General features: G+C 41.5%; 1 protein-coding gene across 1 annotated transcript in view; it reads right to left on the bottom strand.

The window, feature by feature from the left end:
* Positions 1 to 2,514: 2,514 nt before the first annotated feature.
* The window catches only part of BMP3 (bone morphogenetic protein 3), a 68,699-nt gene continuing 50,173 nt past the window's right edge, over positions 2,515 to 21,040 (bottom strand). The window contains exons 2-3 of the mRNA XM_044279406.1: positions 15,306 to 16,204; positions 2,515 to 5,848 (exon numbers count right to left, since the gene is read on the bottom strand). Of these exons, the coding sequence (XP_044135341.1) occupies positions 5,657 to 5,848; positions 15,306 to 16,204 (1,091 nt within the window). The 3' untranslated portion in view covers positions 2,515 to 5,656. The remainder of the gene's footprint in view (positions 5,849 to 15,305; positions 16,205 to 21,040) is intronic.

Here is a 21,040-nt window from a genome sequence, read left to right as displayed (position 1 = left end):
GCCTGATTGTAGTCGGGAAGGAATTTTTAATTCCCCTAAAGTGAGGTAGAATTGGCTTCTACCTCACAGTTTTTTTTTTGCCTTCCTCTGGATCAACTTGCAGGATAACAAGCCGAACTGGATGGACAAATGTCTTTTTTCGGCCTTATGTACTATGTTACTATGTAAACAGATACATTTTTCCGTTTCCGTTCAGCTTATGTTTTGCCATTTCGTTTGTCATCCATTTTTTTTACGGATCACAAACAGAAACTAAAGCATACAATAATGTTTATACAGTAAGTACATAAAAAAATTAGGCTGGGCATAACATTTTCAAAAGATGGTTCCGCAAAAACGAAATGGACACGGAAGACATAAGGCCTCTTGCACACAAACGGATCCCGTTTGCGGTTCGTATGCTGAACCATTCGTTTCAATGGTTCCACAAAAAAAAAAAAACTAAATGCGTTCCGGTTCCGTATTTCTGTTCCGCTGAAAGATAGAACTTGTCCTATTATTGCCTGCAAATAACGATCCATTGCTCCATTCAAGTCAATAGTTCAGCAAAAAAAACGGAATGCATCTGTATGTCTTCCGTATCTGTTCTGTTTTTGCGGAACCATCTATATAAAATTTTATGCCCAGCCCAATTTTTGAATGTACTTACTGTTTAAACATTATTGTATACTTCCGTTTTCCGATCTGCAAAAAATTGATCACAAACGGAAAAACGAAAAGGCGAAACAAAACGGAAACACTACTGAAACGAAAAAACTGATCCGTTTAAAACGGACCGCAAAACCATACAGTCTTGTGCAAGAGGCCTTAAACTACTTGAGTCAGCGGCAGACACCTCCTTAAGATCCCAATCTCTTTCATCCATTTGCAGATACAGACGTGGACAAAATTGTTGGTACCCTTTGGTCAATGAAAGAAAAAGTCACAATGGTCACAGAAATAACTTTAATCTGACAAAAGTAATAATAAATTAAAATTCTATAAATGTTAACCAATGAAAGTCAGACATTGTTTTTCAACCATGCTTCAACAGAATTATGTAAAAAAATAAACTCATGAAACAGGCATGGACAAAAATGATGGTACCCCTAGAAAACACAGAACATAATGTGACCAAAGGGACATGTTAATTCAAGGTGTGTCCACTAATTAGCATCACAGGTGTCTACAACCTTGTAATCAGCCATTGGGCCTATATATATGGCTCCAGGTAATCACTGTGTTGTTTGGTGATATGGTGTGTACCACACTCGACATGGACCAGAGGAAGCAAAGGAAAGAGCTGTCTCAAGAGATCAGAAAGAAAATTATAGACAAGCATGTTAAAGGTAAAGGCTATAAGACCATCTCCAAGCAACTAGATGTTCCTGTGAGTACAGTTGCACATATTATTCATAAGTTTAAGATCCATGGGACTGTAGCCAACCTCCCTGGACGTGGCCGCAGGAGGAAAATTGATGACAAATCTAAGAGACGGATAATCCGAATGGTAACAAAAGAGCCTAGAAAGACTTCTAAAGAGATTCAAGGTGAACTTCATGCTCAAGGAACATCAGTGTCAGATCGCACCATCCGTCGTTGTTTGAGCCAAAGTGGACTACATGGGAGACGACCAAGGAGGACACCATTGTTGAAAACGAATCATAAAAAAGCAAGACTGGAATATGCCAAACTACATGTTGACAAGCCACAAAGCTTCTGGGAGAATGTCCTGTGGACAGATGAGACAAAAATCGAAGTTTTTGCCAAGGCACATCAGCTGTATGTTCACAGACGAAAAAATGAAGCATATCAAGAAAAGAACACTGTCCCTACTGTGAAACATGGAGGAGGCTCTGTTATGTTCTGGGGCTGCTTTGCTGCGTCTGGCACAGGGTGTCTTGAATCTGTGCAGGGTACAATGAAATCTCAAGACTATCAAGGAATTCTAGAGAGAAATGTACTAGCCAGTGTCAGAAAGCTTGGTCTCAGTCGCAGGTCATGGGTCTTGCAACAGGACAATGACCCAAAACACACCGCTAAAAACACCCAAGAATGGCTAAGAGGAAAAAATTGGACTATTCTAAAGTGGCCTTCTATGAGCCCTGACCTCAATCCTATTGAGCATCTTTGGAAGGAGCTGAAACATGCAGTCTGGAAAAGGCACCCTTCAAACCGGACACAACTGGAGCAGTTTGCTCATGAGGAGTGGGCCAAAATACCTGCTGAGAGGTGCAGATGTCTCATTGACAGTTACAGGAAGCGTTTGATTGCAGTGATTGCCTCAAAAGGTTGCGCAACAAAATATTAAGTTAGGGGTACCATCATTTTTGTCCATGCCTGTTTCATGAGTTTATTTTTTTACATAATTCTGTTGAAGCATGGTTGAAAAACAATGTCTGACTTTCATTGGTTAACATTTATAGAATTTTAATTTATTATTACTTTTGTCAGATTAAAGTTATTTCTGTGACCATTGTGACTTTTTCTTTCATTGACCAAAGGGTACCAACAATTTTGTCCACGTCTGTATATACAATATTTTCCCATAATATATTACGCTGGATTGAAGACACTTATGGTTATGAGTATTTTGGGAAGCTCCTAAGGGCACCATTCATATGACGGATGTCAAATAGCTGCCTGGCCGCTATATGTTAACTGTATACTGTTAACTGTAACTGTATGCCTACACTGTGACATCTGTTGCAGCCATACATATATAGCCAGTCTTGATAGTAAATGTATATATGGTGAGGCTCCTGCCCTGTCATAAATTAAATACTTCCTACAGCAGTCAGCTCGTAGCTAGCACAGATTCCAGCCATCATTTACGGCAGAAAACTGGAGTAAATGATTCTAGGTGTGCTGATGCCAATAACCTCGCCCATGCCCCCCTTCTCCTTTTAAGAAATTGGTGAGGCTGGCAGGAAACGCTAATTGTGACTTAATTTAGTTGGAATGGTGTTTAAAATGTTGCAAACCAGAGATTTGTGTTTTTTTTTTAAATGCCAAAAACCAGATGAAGGGGGAAGATAAATCTCCTCCCTAGTGTTTTTGAGACTTTTTGCACTTAACCACCTCCCCTGCCTTGTAGATTGTAAGTTCTGGCGGGCTTGATGTATAGCACCATGAAAGTAATGGCGCTTTCAAATAAATAATAATAATAAAACTTTCCATCCCCACAATATTATCTACTGACCTTACCGATCCGCTGCCGCTACGTTGCTCATCCTTCCCTGGTCCCATTCTGGTCTGTGTTTACTGGGCCTCAGAGAAGATGTTGCGGGTCGACACATGACCACCAGCTTCAGAAGTCACATCACTGGACCAGGGGCACCAGAAAAGTGTCAGGAGTGGCAGGGGATTGGTAAGTATTTTATACCAGTGGCAGCTATTTGGAAAACCTCTTCAAGCTGAAGAAGGCTAGATTCTGGTAGTACATCTACTGAATTACTCAAGAGAATTTTTGGTCTACATTTTCTTAAACATACTGTAGCAGACTGGAGACTTTTGGGGTCATTTATCAAACTGGTGTAAAGTAGAACTGGCTTAGTTGCCCGTAGCAACCAATCAGATTCCACCTTTCACTTTCCAAAGATTGCTATGGGCAACTAAGACAGTTCTTCTTTACACCAGTTTGAAAAAAGGACCCCTTGTGTTGGCATCTTAAATGTCTTACCATTACCATTTGTCAACAGTAGGTTTTACTAAGTGTATGGCATACACTGTATCACTGTATAGATAGATACTTACCTCAACAACACAGGTGCTATGTTCGCACATTTGATCCATTCTTCAGAATACATGTGGACTTTTTAAGTTTTATTTAAATGAAAATCAATGGCATACAGTTATAATTGTTGATAAGCAAATAAAAATAGGAAAAATGACCCATACCTTAAAGGAGCTGCTCCACAATCACAGCATATCACCTGTCTACATGATAGGTGATAAGTGTCTGATTGCTGGGGGTCCCACCACATACGCATTGCCACTTCATTCAATCTACAGGCGAAAGATCTTGGCTATTCAGTCGCTTAGACTATGAATAGAGTGGCTGTCTTCTTGTGGTTATGGAGGTCCCATCAGTGAGGACCCCATGATCAGACACTTATTACCAAGTGGATGGGTAATAAGTTGTTGGACAGCCCCTTTTAGTGTAGTAAAAAATGTGGCGTGAACTTAGCCTTAAAGTGGTACTCAGGCAAAAATAAATAACTGGTAAACTGATACCACGATGGGCAAATAATATACCAGCTGCTGTATTTCTTTAAAGGGTATCTCTATTATGCATTGCATAAGACATGGGAAACCCAGACATTCCGCTTCCCTAAAAAAAAATACTTTTAAACTTTTGTCAAAAGATGTAGTCAGCAGCAAAACTGGAAGTACACTTTAATAGTGGCCTTAGGTGGTTGTCTTTGAAATGTATGGATCAATGGTCCCTCAGGACAATGTTGATGGTACTTTACAATGTCGGCAGCAGTAGTTATCAAAAGCACACTCCATTTTTAAATCCTAAAAATTATTGGTTAAAGCTGCAATACAAGTGGTAGTTGCAGCCGGAGTAACATAGGACAACGCACACATCAGTAGAGTGGAAGCAATGTTGGAGGAGCTCTGCCACTACAGCCAATTGCTGCATGGCACTCTTGTTGATCTGATAACGGGGTGTAGTTCTGACAACCACTGCTGCAACCCTTGTAATATGCAGCATTGTTGTCACTGTTCTATGGGGCCATGGATCTAAGCAGGACAAGAATGTCTTCTGAGGGGCACTATTAAAGAAGTACAGCACCTAGTGTCCATACTATGTCCAGTTTTTCAATTATTAATATTGGGGCTGAGTTCCACTTTAATAACTAGAGTATAACTAGCTTATTCTTGACACATAGTGGTCTACAAGGCAAAAGAAAAACATAGCTATGGAAATACATTCTGCGTTCTTGGACAGAAGCAGCAGGCAGATTTATTTTTTGTGATACAGTATAGCAAAATTAAATATGGTTTATTTTACACTTTTTTTCATCATGTCTATTATACCATTTGTTTACACTATTAAAAAAGTGCTGGTTAACAAAAAATTCAAATAAAAATCAACGTTTCCAATTATGTTACACAAACTTGTTAAGAACCACGTCCAATAATGTATGTCCTCAAATTATTTACACTTGCTATCATGCAGTGAAGAACGCTTCATACTCCATCAGAGTTTCTAAGAGGCAACTCTGTCACTTACTGTTCGTTCTATGGCAACAGATATGTGTAACAGACACAGAAATGTATGGACTGTGTATATATATTTCTATATGAGAAGAACATCATAGCCAAGTTGAACACTTAAGAGTCTGAAGGCACTTTACAGCTTCGTCGGTTTGAGTTTGTTTTTTTTTCCGGTAAAAAAATAAATGCGTCTTTGGAAAAGTCATAAGAACTCCTACTTTCTGCAGAGCTTATATTAGACAGGAGCTTATCTTCATGTTCTACATGCTAGTTTACACTATGGGCACTGATCTGTCCAGTATGACTTGCATGTAGCAGAGGTCCAGAGGTCCATCACCAGTGTTTAGATTCTTCTGCATTGCTGTCCCTGGTAGACGTGAATATTTTACGAATGGTATTTTGAAAGTGCAAATATGAAGATTGCTTTTGATGCCTGTGAAGATCTGAGATGTTATCTGCAGGCACAAGACTCTACTGTCATGTTGGGATATACTTTGAGGACAACATTTTTGTTTTCGTCAAAAAAGAGGATGCTGAGAGAAGACATCTTTTCCGGGACACAACAGGGTTCTGGGATACCAGGAACCACACCAACAGCTCTCACAATACTCTGGATAGTGGCATGATTTGATGGCTTCAAAGACTGTTAGGGAAAAAAATAGACATGTTAGTTTACTATTGTGTACTTAGTGTACTACTAAACAAAAAGCAGGGCTCTCATAAGTCAAATGTACATATGTAGGCTATTTTCATCACTCATTTCACCATTTATTCCACTTCTCATCATGTCATTGCCTGGTCTATAAGACTCCCCATGCTGCTTAGGTGCTCTTCATAAGCAGAGATAGTACCACATAAATCCTGACTTAGGCCTCTCACCCAGTTAAGCTAGTACTCTCTGCTCTGCACTGATGAGGGGCAATCAACCTGAAACAGCTGTCTGCAGATGAGGTGCTGGGTTATTTAATATCCGAGTAATGTCTTAAGGCCTATATAAAGGATTGAACATTGACTTATAGGATAGCTGCCTAACATCAGGTGGCATCAGAGGCAGAGCTTGTTAAGATCTCATTTGCGTAGGTTTTTAAAAAAAAATCAACTTCTATCTAAAACAAGGGGTCCAAATGAAAATGTAACGCATTCCAATTTATGACTACCTGATAAATACAGAAATGAAAAGGGTATATAATATGATATGTACGTCAACCAGGAGGTCACATCAGAATCTCCACCCCCACATTGATATTTAAAATGTAACATTTATTATAACACCTAAAAGGATTAGTCAAAAATGCAGAAGTCCCCATAAGCAGCAATTACAGGAATCATACCCATACACATAACTTGGTTGAAAAGGGCAAGAAACAAAGCAGCATCAGCCACAATAGAAATCTCCAAGATAAAGTAAAGAATGGTCTTAACATCTTAGAGAATCAGTCCCTAAAACTGTACCAACTGGGCCACCACCTAGGTAAGGGTGACACCGACCAGCACCTTGCCCTGGTAGTAGAGAGGCCTGTACTGCTCTATAAAACAAAGTCATCCACTTAATAGCAGAAAAAGAACAAATACCGTTCTCTGATTTCCATCTCATCCACACTCTCATTTTCAGGACTCATTTAGACAATCAGGTCCCGTATGCAGTAGTCCTCCAAGCTGGAAGACCGTTCTTTACTTTACCATAGAGTTTGCATTGTGAGTCATTTCTTGCCCTTTTTGCCCATATTTTGTGCAGAGATTCTCTGTATTTGGGTACGATAGGTAAGTCTCCCATGGGAGTGAGGAGAACGTTGCAGGTATTGCATGTGATTTTGTATATTTTTGTCTGATCCTTTTTTCGCTGTTATGCTTTACCATTTATAATAAAACATACTTTATTTTTTATTTTTTTATCACGCTTGGAGTGAGGTATTGGATTTAAGAATGGCAGCTTAAATATACAGTATTTGTCATTTGGTGTTTCAGGAAATTAGTATAATCCAAAATACTGTACAAACAGGTGTCAATTTCTGTTTGTACTTTGCTAGTTGTTAATGTGGAAGACTCTCCAATGTATTTTTAATGTAAGGACTTTCTAATGTTCTGTTCTATAGTAATCACCCATATGGTGGAGAACTTGTGATGACAGCTGCTGACTTGGAGTATCTAGCAGTCACATTCTCAATGTGGTTGTCATTAGCTCAAGAACGTTTATATCGCTGAAATAGCAGGCGGTGTGCGTGTATATTCCTATCCTTAATGTAACCCTTTGTTTATTGCACTAACCACCAGCTGAAGGAATGTTACTTGGACATTAGGCAGCTTGATGCTATTTCTTATGCTGCATCTGTTTACTTTTATACCAATTTAAAGAGCTTTTCTGAGACTTTTTAACTGATGACCTATGCTCTGGATAGGCGCTTCTGGCAGATCCCTAGGCTCTGACATCACGTTCACCAGTCAGGTGGCCTAAGAACAGCTCAGACCAATTGACGTGAATGAGGCTAAGCTGCAATACCAAGCATAGCCACAATACAATGTATGGAGCTGTGCTTGTTAGGCTGCAAACAGGCCGCAGCACTTACACTCAGCAGATCTCAGGTCCCTAGTGTTAGACCCCCACCAATCAGATACTGAGGATAGGTCATCAGTTAAAGAGGACCTTTCACCGATTATTACACTGTGAACTAACTATACAGACATGGAGAGCGGCGCCCGGGGATCTCACTGCACTTACTATTATCCCTGGCGCCACTCCGTTCTCCTGCTATGCCCTCTGTTATCTCCGGTCACAAAGTTATGGTAGGCGGAGTCTGCCCTTGTTCTTCTGTAGCGCTGGCCAATCGCATTGCAGAGCTCACAGCCTGGGACAAAATAACCTCCCAGGCTGTGAGCTCTGCGCTGCGATTGGCCAGCGCTAGAGCAGAAAAAGGGCAGACTCCGCCTACCATAACTTAGTGACCGATATCTCCGCCAACTATAACTTAGTGAGCGGAGATACCGGAGGGCATAGCAGGGGAACGGAGCGGCGCCCAGGGATAATAGTAAGTGCAATGAGATCCCCGGGCGCCGCTCTCCGTGTCTGTATACTTAGTTCACAGTGTAATAATCAGTGAAAGGTCCTCTTTAAAGAGTCTCAGAAAACTCCTTTAATGGTTATGTACACCATTGGTGGATTTGCATTCTACTGATCTTGGCCTAAAAATAATTTCTCCAATCAGTCTTTCAGATTTCATTCCATTGCTAGACTGTTGCTTGTCCTTCTCAGTAAAACTCGTCAGAGTGCTCCTGATGGCTCAATCTGTAGCCCTTATCCCTAGTTCCCTGACAGCTCATAAACACTCAATTAAGCTGAAGGATTATCAGTTGGGGGATCTTGCCAAGGTGGGTTGTCACCAATATAAAAAAAATCTTCTGTTTAAAATAATGTTTTTGGCAAGACTCCTAATAGCACGCTCTTGGTTTGCGCGAGATGTTCCTAGTATAAACACATGGTTAAATTTGGTAAAGACCAATAAGAGATATGCACATATTTTGTATAAGCAAAGAGATATAGAAAAAAAATTGAGCAGAATTTGGGGAGAATGGAACCCATAGAGCTCCCTCCGCTCTCCATCTCTCTCCACCACTCCTCGGTCATGTTACAGAGGGCCAGTGGAGAAGTAGGACACATCATGGGATGGGAGGGAATTGGGGGGGCTTCAGTTTGGAAATGATGTTAATGATATAAATAATATACATCTGTTTGTTAATATTGAAATAATAATAAAGAAAGTAAAAAAAAAAAAAGAATTTAGCTTAAGTATGTGTTGATACACTAGGAGTTCGGAGATAAGGGGTACAGATTGCGCCGTCAGAGCAGCTCTCTGACAGGTTTGCTTAAAGGGAGTCTGTCGTCAGCATTTCAAGTTTGTAACCCTTCCCATAGCTTTCTAGCATGCTTACAGTTAATAAAAACATTACCTTTAGCATCAATCCTGGACTTATAAAACCGTCTAAAAACATCTTTGTAACATATGCAAATGAGGGTGCGCAAGCGCCCAGGGGTGGCGTTACTCTCGTAGGTGCCCTACTAGCTCAGCCTTTTCTTCGCTTCCCCCCGCCCCTTCCTTCCCTCCGCCCGCCCATCCTTTCCCTCTGACCACCTATCTACTAACTTGTTGTTTCGCCAAGATCCCGCGCCTGCGCACTCAGTCCGTCGGCCGGCGCATGCGTACTGCAATGCCCATTCCTTGTACGGCATCACAGTAATTAATGCGCATGCGCCAGCTTCGCGCCGGCATCGCAGTGCGCATGCGTTGGCCGACGGACTGAGTGCGCAGGAGCGGGATCTCGGAGAAACAACAAGTTAGTAGATAGGCGGTCAGAGGGAAAGGATGGGTGGGCGGAGGGAAGGAAGGGGCGGGTGAAGCGAAGAAAAGGATGAGCTAGCAGAGTACCTACGAGGGTAACGCCGCCCCTGGGCACTTGCGAGCCCTCATTTGCATATGTTACAAAGATGTTTTTTTGACGGTTTCTAAGTCCAGGATTGATGCTAAAGGTAACATTTTTATTAACTGTAAGCATTCTAGAAAGCTATGGGAAGGGTTACAAACGTGAAATGCTGATGACAGACTCCCTTTAAAAGGAGAAGTAACAATGTAGATGCAGTGAAACTAAAGGCTACAGAGGACAGCTGTTGAACATATTTAATAATGACAAACTGATTTTTAGCCCAAAATAATTAGAATGCAATAATAAAAATGCCCCCAAAGACCATAGCCTTTAAGACCGTTCAATATAAATTATGGTAATTATATTGACCCGTTTTCACCAGGTAAACCAAAACATCCATCCTGTATGTAGGACTTCCTGTTGCTGTACCCAACCAAACCCAGAATGCACTCCAGCACCTCCCCTAACATCGCTGGCTAGTTTGTAGCGCCTCCCTAGTTACACAGACATCCCCCTATCACTTTCCTGTTGATGTTCTGACACACTCATGGACATGACATCACAGGAAATAAGATGCACATGGGCAACGTCATGTTAACACAGTCTAGAACAGAAGATAGGATAAGAAGGACTGAGGACCATGCAGATTTTGTTCAACTAAATTCATATGACTGTAAAGATTGGCTTAGAAAACGTTCTGCCTACTACTATTGTGTGTGATAGATGGTGGCTAACAACATTTGTGGAAATGTTGATCTGTAATGTTGGGATCTCAATTCCTGGCTATCTTAAAGTGTAAATAGCCTCTTTGCCATGAAAGTGCCCAGATATTGCCAGATATATAAACCTTTGAATATGCCCTCTGAGCTAAGACCCATGACTACATGTGTGTCTTTGGTTACTCACAGACTTTCATACAGAGATCCTTCTTTGACTATAAGCTTCTACATACACAGCTATTTCATCAAGTAATTGTATGGATCATATGAAGGCTAATGAACACAAAGGTACTGCTATGTTATGAAAACTGTGAGATGGGACCTACAAGAAAGCTCCCCAAACCTGGAGCTGCACACAGTATAATGTTACTAGTGACACTAATAAAACCTGCGCGTCTGTATACTACAGCTCCTCCAGGGCTGAGCTCACTCAAAAGACCAGATGTTTTCAAAATCCCTTTGGACATATATAACATACCATTGAATTTACATTGTATTTCAAGGAGTATTTTACAGTAGCCAGTAGACACACCAGGACCAGGTGATTTATTTTTATTTTTTTAACTTTGTGAGGGTGTGGGACTGAATTTAATGGGCTCCAATGATTACATAAAAACAAAAGGCTACCCCTCCCAAAATACTCAATTTCTGATTCCTCATTTTTACAATTCAGCACTGTCCCACCATGAAGAATGCCTAACGCTCCATGCCTTGTATGACTCCATTCACTAATTGCTTGCAGAGATCTTTTTTTTTTTGTCAAATGCAACAGAACCTGGGATGGCGTCTCTGATACAGCAGATATGGTTTGTCCAGCCGTTTTCAAGGATATGCCATTGCTAGTTGACTGTCAGGGGTCCGACACCCCATACACTCAGAAAAGGCTGGACAACTGCATTAAAGACTTTCATTTCTCTAAATAGCTGTTAAAGACTTTGTCCACATGATCGCTCCATCCTTTTAGCGCCCTCTTCTATAATAGCTATCACACGATTGGAAACTAGAACTAATAGGAACATTTTTAGGAACTCCAAAGTCTAGAACTCAGAGAAACTGGATTTTCTATAAGTTCAACGCTATGTAAAGGCATGGTGAAACAGGTTTAAATAAAAACTATCAAGGCAGAAGCCACATGTTTTAATTGTCTCAACGTTTTGGTTCTTTCACAAAGTCCAAGAACAAACCACTAGTTTTTTAGCTCTCCTCAAATGGTGCTGGACCATAATCTGCTTCAGCAACTCCAGCAAGTGGCAGTATATACTGGACCAGAAAGAGAGCAGGGTATCATGAACGTGGTTGAGGGGCTAGTAACCAGAGCTTTAGGATGTACATATACTGTAGCTTTTCATTACTCCCATTAACTTCAGTGGACAGTGCCTTTGGTTTGCACAGATAGCTCTCCATACTCATATGTCTATGACTGAAATGTCATAAAACATTTCTGGGAGAATCCTGTTAATGTTCTATAGCTAATTATTATCTCAGCACTGTTGGGCTTTGCTTCAGGTGGAGAATATCTCATAGTACAGTGCTGCATGGAGGCATCAGACTTGGGTTGCATGGAGCTGCAGGAACTTCATACTGTTTCAACTTGTCAGCAGCACTTCGGATCTGTGTCCTATACAGCTAAAATATGTCAGTTTTTTTTTTAAATGTATTACCCATAATTGCATTTGCACAGTAAAAAGGTTATTTTTCCTCTAGACTTGCTTTCAGCCTGAAGGAGGCATGTGATAGGCTATCAATGTCAACCAGGAATAATTAACCTTTGGGCACAAAGCCCAATCTGTTAGAGGCCCAGGAATTCCACAACATACCAGTGGACCAACTTACTTGAACTTACAGAAAGTGTAACAAATGCATTCAGAATTTTCCTGCTTGTAAATGGCTGAACTTGAGATTACATTTTGGAAACATGTGCTGTATCCAATTCCACCCAACCCCATGTCACACATGAGAATGGAAGCCAATTCATACTTTCAATTCCACAGATAAACACCACAACCTAACGGTGGAAGCATTAAACTGAGGAATACGGTACAAGCCCTCCATTGTGACCTGAGCATACTTAGCTTAACTCTTTCACAACCAAAATCTGTATACTAGTGAGAGGAGAGTGAGGGGCCCGCTGTGATATAGTAGTTAGAGGGGGGTCTGTTTACACAGCTAGGACGGTGGTTGAGCTGCCATAACTAAGGGAGGCTGATGTGACTAGTGAGAATGCAGGGGAAAAGACACAAGATTTAGGATACGAAGGTGCACGCGGCCATTATGATTTCAGACCGCCTATAGAGTGTGGTCTTCATTAGTTAAATACGAGACAGCTGCAGGGTTCTTGACCACAGCTGGCCGCGACCCAACCGGATCACAACTGCGCCGTGTGGTCGTACCCTAACTGGCACTGCAGTATGATTAAGGGGAACACAATTCTGACTACTTGTGAGGATGAAAACCAGGCTTGCACATCTCCGGGTGCAGTGCACTTGCTGGACTGTTTTTATATGCCATTAAGTAGCTGGCACTCTGATTTCTGCCACGGATGTGCAGCAGATCTGTGTAAGGACTAGCCCACTGTGGAACCCTTGGAAATCAGTAGAACATTACTTATTTCCACTACAATTTTTTATGCAGTGTGGAAATCGAGGAGACCCCATTCACATGCAGGGGGTTTTCAGTGCACTGGGGGATGAGCCCTAGCCCCTCTGTGCACTCCAGGTCCTCCACTTTCCAGCCCCCTCCCCTTAACTGAAAAGGCCAGGCATTATCATTGTCCTCCTGCCTGGCCCTATAATCCCACAAATGCGCTATAGAATCCAAAATTAGCGCATGTGCAGTAATAATTTTGGCAGTGGTGAAACCTTGTATATACGATAAAACTCTTTTTTTCCCTCTAGAACAGTGCAACAGATTTTGACAGTATAGGTATCAGTTTAATCAGCAGGTTTAACCCTACCAGGCAGTATTGCCTGGTTTAATACATCATAACAATAATGCATAATAATAATAACAGACAGCTTTCTCTGAATGAGCAAGTGTGCTGGGCATGTGTGTCTAGAAGGCAAGCCTACTAAATAATTGCCCACCTTTTCTGTATGAGATCATAAACCAGACATATGAATCTGGACCAAGGTCTCAATAAAGCCTCATTCACACGTCAGTGTTTCACGGACGTGTGCTGTACATGTTCTCTACGGACAGCACATGTCCACATTCATTTTAATGTGCGTATTCACACATCAGTGTTTTAGCACGGTCCGTAGATTTGTTTTTTTTGCACGGATGCATGCTCTATTTTGTCCGTGTTCCTGGATCCATCACGCCCATTATAGTCTGTGGGTCCGTGAAAACCACGCATGCCATCCGTGTTTCACGAATCATTAAGAAGAGATTCTCCGAAAATTATTTTTCAGCTGTTCAGTGTCAAACACGGATGCAACATGGACAGCAAAAGACAGACCCAACAGGGATCCTTCACGGATGCATCATTGATGACCACCTGCTCACGGATTTGAGCACGGACACGGAGGTGTGAATGAGGCTAAACTAACAGGATTCATAGAGGATAAGACTAGTAACTGTATCTTCAGGGTAACAGACCACAAGGTATCACTTTGACCATATATCTCTGTTGCTCAGTAGCAATTTTAAGTAGAATAACAGTATATGTAGCATTTGGGGGATACTACAGTATATCACCTTATGGAGAGCACCTTAAGGGAGAGTTCACATCACTGTCACATCACCACCATATAGGATAGATAACTTACATCTGGTGGCATTAGAGCTCATTTACCTACCCTCTTCCCAGAATTTCAGAGGAGCATTGTCTGGACTATAACACTCTTCACGCCATAAGGAGATATAGTATCCCCAGAATCCTGACCTAGGCCTCTCACCCAGTTAAGCCAGTAGTCTCTGCTCTGCACTGATGAGGGGCAATCACCCCAAAACAGCTATCTGCAGATGAGATGCTGGCTTATTTATTACCCAAGGCCAGTTTAAATGGTTGAACATTGAGTTATAGGATAGCTCCTGACATCTGGTGGCATTAGAGGCAGAGCTTGTTAAGAGCTCATTTGCATATCTTCTTCCCAATATATATATATATATATATATATATGTATATATATAAAATCTGTGTGGATGTTTGCAATACTTATATTGGTTTTATACTTAATAATAATCTAATCTAAGCTATTTACTAAACCATATAAATAACTAATAATAGTATTATAATAATTATAATAATAATAATAGTTAGCACTGGTGCCTTGCACTGCTGGGGTCCTAGGTTGGAGTCCGACCAAGGACAACATCTGCATGGAGTTTGTATGTTCTCCCTGTGCTTGTGTGGGTTTCCTCCAGGTACTCCGGTTTCCTCCTACACTCCAAAGACATACTGATAGGGAACTTAGATTGTGAGCCCCATTAAGGACAGTTGGATGCTAATGTCTGCAAAGAGCTGCGGTATATAGTAGCGCTATACAGTAAGTGCATAAAATAAATAAATAAATAAAAATAACTGACTTTATGCATTTTCCCTTTAAGTAACATGTGATGAAAGGGAGAATGAAGGCACGTCTGGTTTTAGCAAATGTGTGAAATATGGACATTTGCAAATGCAAAAAGATGTGGAACATGAACCTCCACAAGCGGACAAAAGGTCATGCTTTTCTACATAGCGAGGCATTAGCGTTTGGACAGTGTACAAGACATTCCTGCACATAAACCTTCAGTTTTGAAATCTCACTATTTTAACAGCTACACTTATAGAGCAGGCATAAAAATATTACTTATTTATGGCTTCATTGGGCTTCCTAATAAAACAGCTGGAATATTTTACTGATTTAAAAAAAAAAAAGATGTGCAGTTCATAAAAACTAGATGCACTTTCCTGCCCAGCGGTGTGTGAAAATATATGTTGATACAAAAGGCAGTGTAAAATTACCATTAAAATATTAACAGTACCTTTGGCATCGGGAACTGGCATGCACCTGAGCAATAATAGGCATCAAAGGATTTGGGGGAAATTATCCATTCACTCCAGCCTATGTCTGCAAAGTCTACTTTAAGGTAACGGCGTGCACAATTTCGTGGTTCATTCCATTGCTTTCTTCTTGCTTTTTTCAGGGTCTGTTCATCAAACTGGAGTGTCTGACTTTTTTGTCGCCCGCTTTTTCGTAATTTCTTCTTGGATTTTCCTTTGTCCAATGGCTTGACATGAAGGGTTTTGTATGGCTTTTTCTCCTCCCAACGCTCTTCATCTTCATTATATTGGTATTCAGCTCCCGGTAACTCGTTGTTCTGTAATGGTAAAAGAATATCGGTTGAACGTCGACTTCTGTGTTCGAAAAGTTCTGCTTTATGGTGTGGTTTATGAATGATAGGACTGTGTGGTCCATGCAAGTTGGAAACGACACTACTGGGTTCGGAAATTGCTGAATCATTAGCATATACTAAGATATAAGGTTTATGCCTTAGCAAATGCTTCCGATGTTGAGCTGGAGTATCAGTGGTAATATTGATCCCAATGACAGCCTCTCCATTCTGCTTGGCCTCCCGCAGGATTTGAGTAATGTCCTTCCATTGCCAAGATGGAATGTCATGGTAGGATGATGAAATGTTTATAAAGAAGTGACCCAACACTCTTGTCTGGTTCTCAAGTGATAAGAAGCTGGACGCTGTGAAGCCAATGGATATTTCATGCTTTCGATGTACCCGATGAGGACATGGTGGAGAGGGTGGACATTTTAAACTGCTGTTTAGAATATCCCCAAGATAATAATGGAATGTAGCTGAGAGTATATTTTCTGAAGATGTGAGTGAGGTCAAATTGAAAATGTGGTGACCGCTATCGTCTGCATCCCCTGAAAAGAATGTAAAAAAAAGGATTTAGTCAATTCCACAAAATCTACCTATAATCACATATAGATATAACATGGACCTGGACTCAAATAAATTGTATCAGACACTTATTAAAGCGGTTGTCCGGTTTCAGAGCTGAACCCGGACATACCTCCATTTTCACCCAGGCAGCCCCCCTGACAAGAGCATCGGAGCAGTTCATGCTCCTATGCTCTCCTTTGCCCTGCGCTAAATTGCGCAGGTCAAAGGCATTTTTAGGAGTTCTGGTGACGTACCGGGGCTCTCCATGGGGCTGCCATGAAGCCGGTGACTGATGGGCGGGCTTTAACGCTGCTTTAGCCAGTAAAACAGCTAGGGCAGTGCTAAAGCCCGCCCATCAGAGCCGGTTACGTCACCGAACACACTGCCGAGCGGAAGCTTCAGCCTGGCAGTGTGTTATGCTAAACAAAAGAGCCCGTGCCCTACGCGATTTAGCGCAGGGCAAAGGAGAGCATCAGAGCATGAGATGCTCTGATGCTAGCCTCATGGGGGGCTGCCTGGGTGAAAATAAGGGTATGTCCGGGTTCTGCTCTGAACCCTGACAACCCCTTTAAGTTTTGTGGTCTTCTGACTTCTATTAGCTCACAGTTTAGGTATAAATGTTTGTTTACATGGGCTGAGGATCTGGACAATTATCAGGAATGAGCTTCATTCTATGTATTAGTGCAGCTGATGACACGACAAGCAAGCAAATGATTGGTTATGGGGTGACTACATCTTTTACGCAGCACCTAAAGTCCTTGGTCATAGGCGGCACAGTGTGCCGCCAACAAATAAGGAAACTCTATGAGGTGAATTATTGTCACCATGATCGTTCAGCCCATCTTTGCTGCAGGTAAATGTAACTAATGACCAGGAGATGATTGGGAACAAACATTCCTATAAACATTCGTTCTAGATCATCTGTTGATACAGTGTAAAAGAACCCTAACTTGGCTCTACAAGGTGCATAAGAACTGGGGCATATTATACATGGCTACATACAATTTATTTATTTTATGCTATATTCCGCAGCGCTTTACAGATATTAGCCTCAAGCTGTCCCCATGGGGCTCACAATCTGGGGTCCCTATCAGTGAGGTAGAACATATAAACTCCATGCAGATGTTGTTTTGTCCTTGGTCAGATTTGAACCTAGGACCCCGGCATTGCAAGGCAGCAGTGCCAACCAGCGAGGCACCGTACTGTTGAATTGGAAGAGGCAGTAGCACCCAATAAGAGCTCTCCTAAGAGGCTCTCACCAAACATACTGATATATTAGGACATTTACAGGACATATTACAAGGAAGGCAAATAACTGTAGACCTTAGAAACCAGTTAGCCCACTACAGAAGCCAATGTAAAACTTTTAGTAGCTAACAATAAGAATTCCCTTAGATTCCAATAGCATCTAACAACTTAAAAAGTTAGGTCCTAGCTATAAATCTCTAGATGCACTGCTTTCATGGCGCACGGGAGGTGTGCAACCCTTACGTATAATACCATTTAAGAGCAAGAACTCCTACAGAAACCAATGACAGAGGCCAAATGAGGCATAGTATATGGAAAATTGCTGACTAGCCAAGAGGGGTAACTTGACTGGGTCTATGCTATGTAGATAAGTAGTCATATTCTATTTACTGAGAGGATTGTAGATAAGCAATAAGCAGGCTGAAACTGTACATTTTCAGGTTTGAATGGAGGAACCTGGGTTGACCTATACATTGTAATAATGCTGAGAATCACAAAAGCAATGATCTTCAGCAGGACAACTAAGAAATCATCTTTAAATAATTATTCTCTATTTTCTATTAGACATAATGACCATTTTCATTACGCTGACAAAACATTCAATAAAACAGTAACATCGGTTTTCTAAATTTCAAAAAATATCATCCTAACAATTGCCGACACCTTTCAATTTTAAAGGTTTACTTCTGAAGTGCCACCTAAAAAGACGTCACATATGATATTTTCCCTAACTGTTAAAGTCCATGGATACAAGTCCAATACAAAGAGAAAACACTTTTTTATGCAACTTGCTAAGCTCCCTTCTTGGGCTGTGGCTGCGCCCACACTGGCGAAACTGGCAGAAACACGGACTCTCATGCTAAGAAACACTGGAGAGTTGTAAAACACAGCTTTGTGGAAAATATAAGTAAAGTACAGCATGTGTGTACATTCAATCTGCACTGGAAAGTTACCAAAGAATATAAGAACCAGGATTAGTACGGTATTTCATTCGGTGACACCATGTGCCCAATCTTTAATAATCCAATTATATATATGTTTCCTTAGGGTGTTCTTCCTTGAAAAAGACATGACGAAATGAGCTGTCAAGGCTTGTCATTATAGCCATGTATTATTTTTATAGATTATAGTAAAATGTGCTATTTGTCTAACATTAGAGGCTGATTCAGACGGTTGTATTAAACATTGGCTTTGTTTTTATTATGCAGTAAGGTCCGTATGTCCTCGTAGGACACTGACTTGACCAACTCTGGAGGCAACGGTCCATGTGGAGAAACTCATTTTGGAGGTGTAAATTGCACCATATAGTTCTGCGGATCCGTGTGCAGTTCATTGATGATCCAGGCCTGCATACATTTATCATGTACTCTAGGTATATGAGGCCTAACAGTACTAAGAAATACATGATTTGGGCCAAAACTTACTACTAAGTCCTGTTGCCTAAAACGGCAGACCTGGCACATGCCTACACGGAGCTGCAATTGCTAATTCATCATTAGAATTTGCCACTTGCATAAAATATACCGTAAATGACAGAATCTGGATGGCTGAGACCTTGTTCACACTAGTTTTGTTCTGCTGTGTTTCACAGAAGATGTAGAGAACCCTTTCCAGCGCGGTGTATGCATATTTCAGTATGATTCTTCTGATGAATAATGCCATTGTTTGGCATCTATAGGCCCCACATTTCTGGGTTGTTTTTGGCAGCCAAAATAATGCAGCTCAAATAACTGAAAACGGGGCAGGCCTCTTTATAACTAGTGTCTGGCCCAGCAGCTGGCCCAGCAGCTTCCCCACCCTCACCATGCCCCTTTCTCGGAAAGTGATGAGATAAGGATATTTGTACCTAGATTTAGGCTCTACGGAATTTAAATTGGGGTATTTGACTTTTTTATGGCATAGGGGGAATGATTAATATAGTTTGTCTGAAGTTCTAGTATTTACATTCATGAAGCAAAGGATTCAAACATTCCGTAGCTGGCATTGTGGGACACAAGGAGACCCTTCTATAGTTGCTTGGCATGTCGCTGTAATAGGGCATATGGACAGGTGTTGCTTGAAGAGACCACCTTTATAAAACTCACCTCCAAAAATTGATAAAGTAAGCAAAATCTTCAGTTTAGAGTCGCTTCCAAGATTGCATTGGGATAGCCTCTTTCCCAGGAGTGTGTTCAGTGAAAAGCTGATGGTTTTGCATGCAAGATGAATCCGTTTTGTCTGCAACTTTAACACAGTAACATAGTATATAAGGCTGAAAAAAGACATTTGTCCATCCAGTTCGGCCTGTCATCCTGGAAATTGATCAAGAGGAAGGCAAAAACCCTGTGAGGCAGAAGCCAATTTTCTCCACTTTAGGGGAGAAAAATTCCTTCCCGACTCCAATCAGGCAATCAGAATAACTCCCTGGATCAACGACCCCTCTCTAGTAGCTATAACCTGTATATCAATTTTTCCACTAGGATTGCATGTGCGTTTCATGTGCATGAAGAAAAACTGAAGAATATCATTCAACATCTCCTAGAGACCTTCAGTGTGGTTCAGTTTTCTTTTCACTGACCCATTGACTTGAGTGGACCAATCCTGCATGAAAAACCAATGAAGACAAAACAAGCTGTGATTTTTCCTGAACAGACAGACGGTCAGTGGATGACTATGCTAATGTGAAATGAATGGGTCAGGGTTCAGTCTGGATGCTGTCTGGAAAACGGAATGCATCCGAATAGAAAAGTTTCTTGTGTGAAATTACCCTAAGGGCTCATTCACACAACCGTATCCATTTTTGTGGACTGCCAACCGCAAATTACGGATACCAGCCATGCGCCTTGTGCATTTTGAAAAATGGAACATCCTTCTCCATGACAAAAATGCCTATTCTTGTGCACAAATACAGACAAGAATAGGACATGTTCTATCTTTTTTGTGGGGCCAGGGAGCAGAAGTACAGGTGCGGACAGAAAAATACAGTTGTGTGAATAGGCCCCAGGCTAATCCGCATCTTCATGGAAAAATGTAACAGATTTTCATTGAAAACATTGAAGCAAACTGAAGGAAAAAAAGTCAGTTGTTCGGTTCCGTATCGCTTGTGTGATGTTCCAATGAGTTAATGGTCATGATATACCGCGGTATTAAAAAAACGGCGATATGGCAATATCGCTGTTTCCTAATTACCACGGTATTTTGTGACGTCATCAAAGCGGTCATGTGCTGACCGCTTCTAAACGTTTGTCCGCCCGCCCCTGCACCTTGCATAGCGCTGAGTAACATTACTTCCTCTCGCTCCTGGCTCCTTCTTGCTCCGCCTCCCTTAGTCAAATCTCCACCCACCATCTGACATCACCGTCGTCACCCACCCGTGCCGGCTCTATTGTATGTGGCGAACTCTGGGTGAGTACTGGTGTCTCTGGAGAGACCTTTCCTGCGGCTGCCTCGCTAGTGTGTGCTCTGATGACGAAATTACAAACGTATTACTTCCCGCAGCGGCCGCCCCCGGCTCTCCCTCCTCCTTGCTCACATATTTAAATCTCTGTCCACCGGTATGTCAGAATCGTAGCACACAAGCGAGGCAGCCG

The sequence above is a fragment of the Bufo gargarizans genome, chromosome 1 (genome assembly GCF_014858855.1).
Source record: "Bufo gargarizans isolate SCDJY-AF-19 chromosome 1, ASM1485885v1, whole genome shotgun sequence".
Lineage (NCBI taxonomy): Eukaryota > Metazoa > Chordata > Amphibia > Anura > Bufonidae > Bufo > Bufo gargarizans.
The sequence above is the reverse complement of the archived record's forward strand: the minus strand, read 5'-3'. Positions and strand labels throughout refer to the sequence as shown.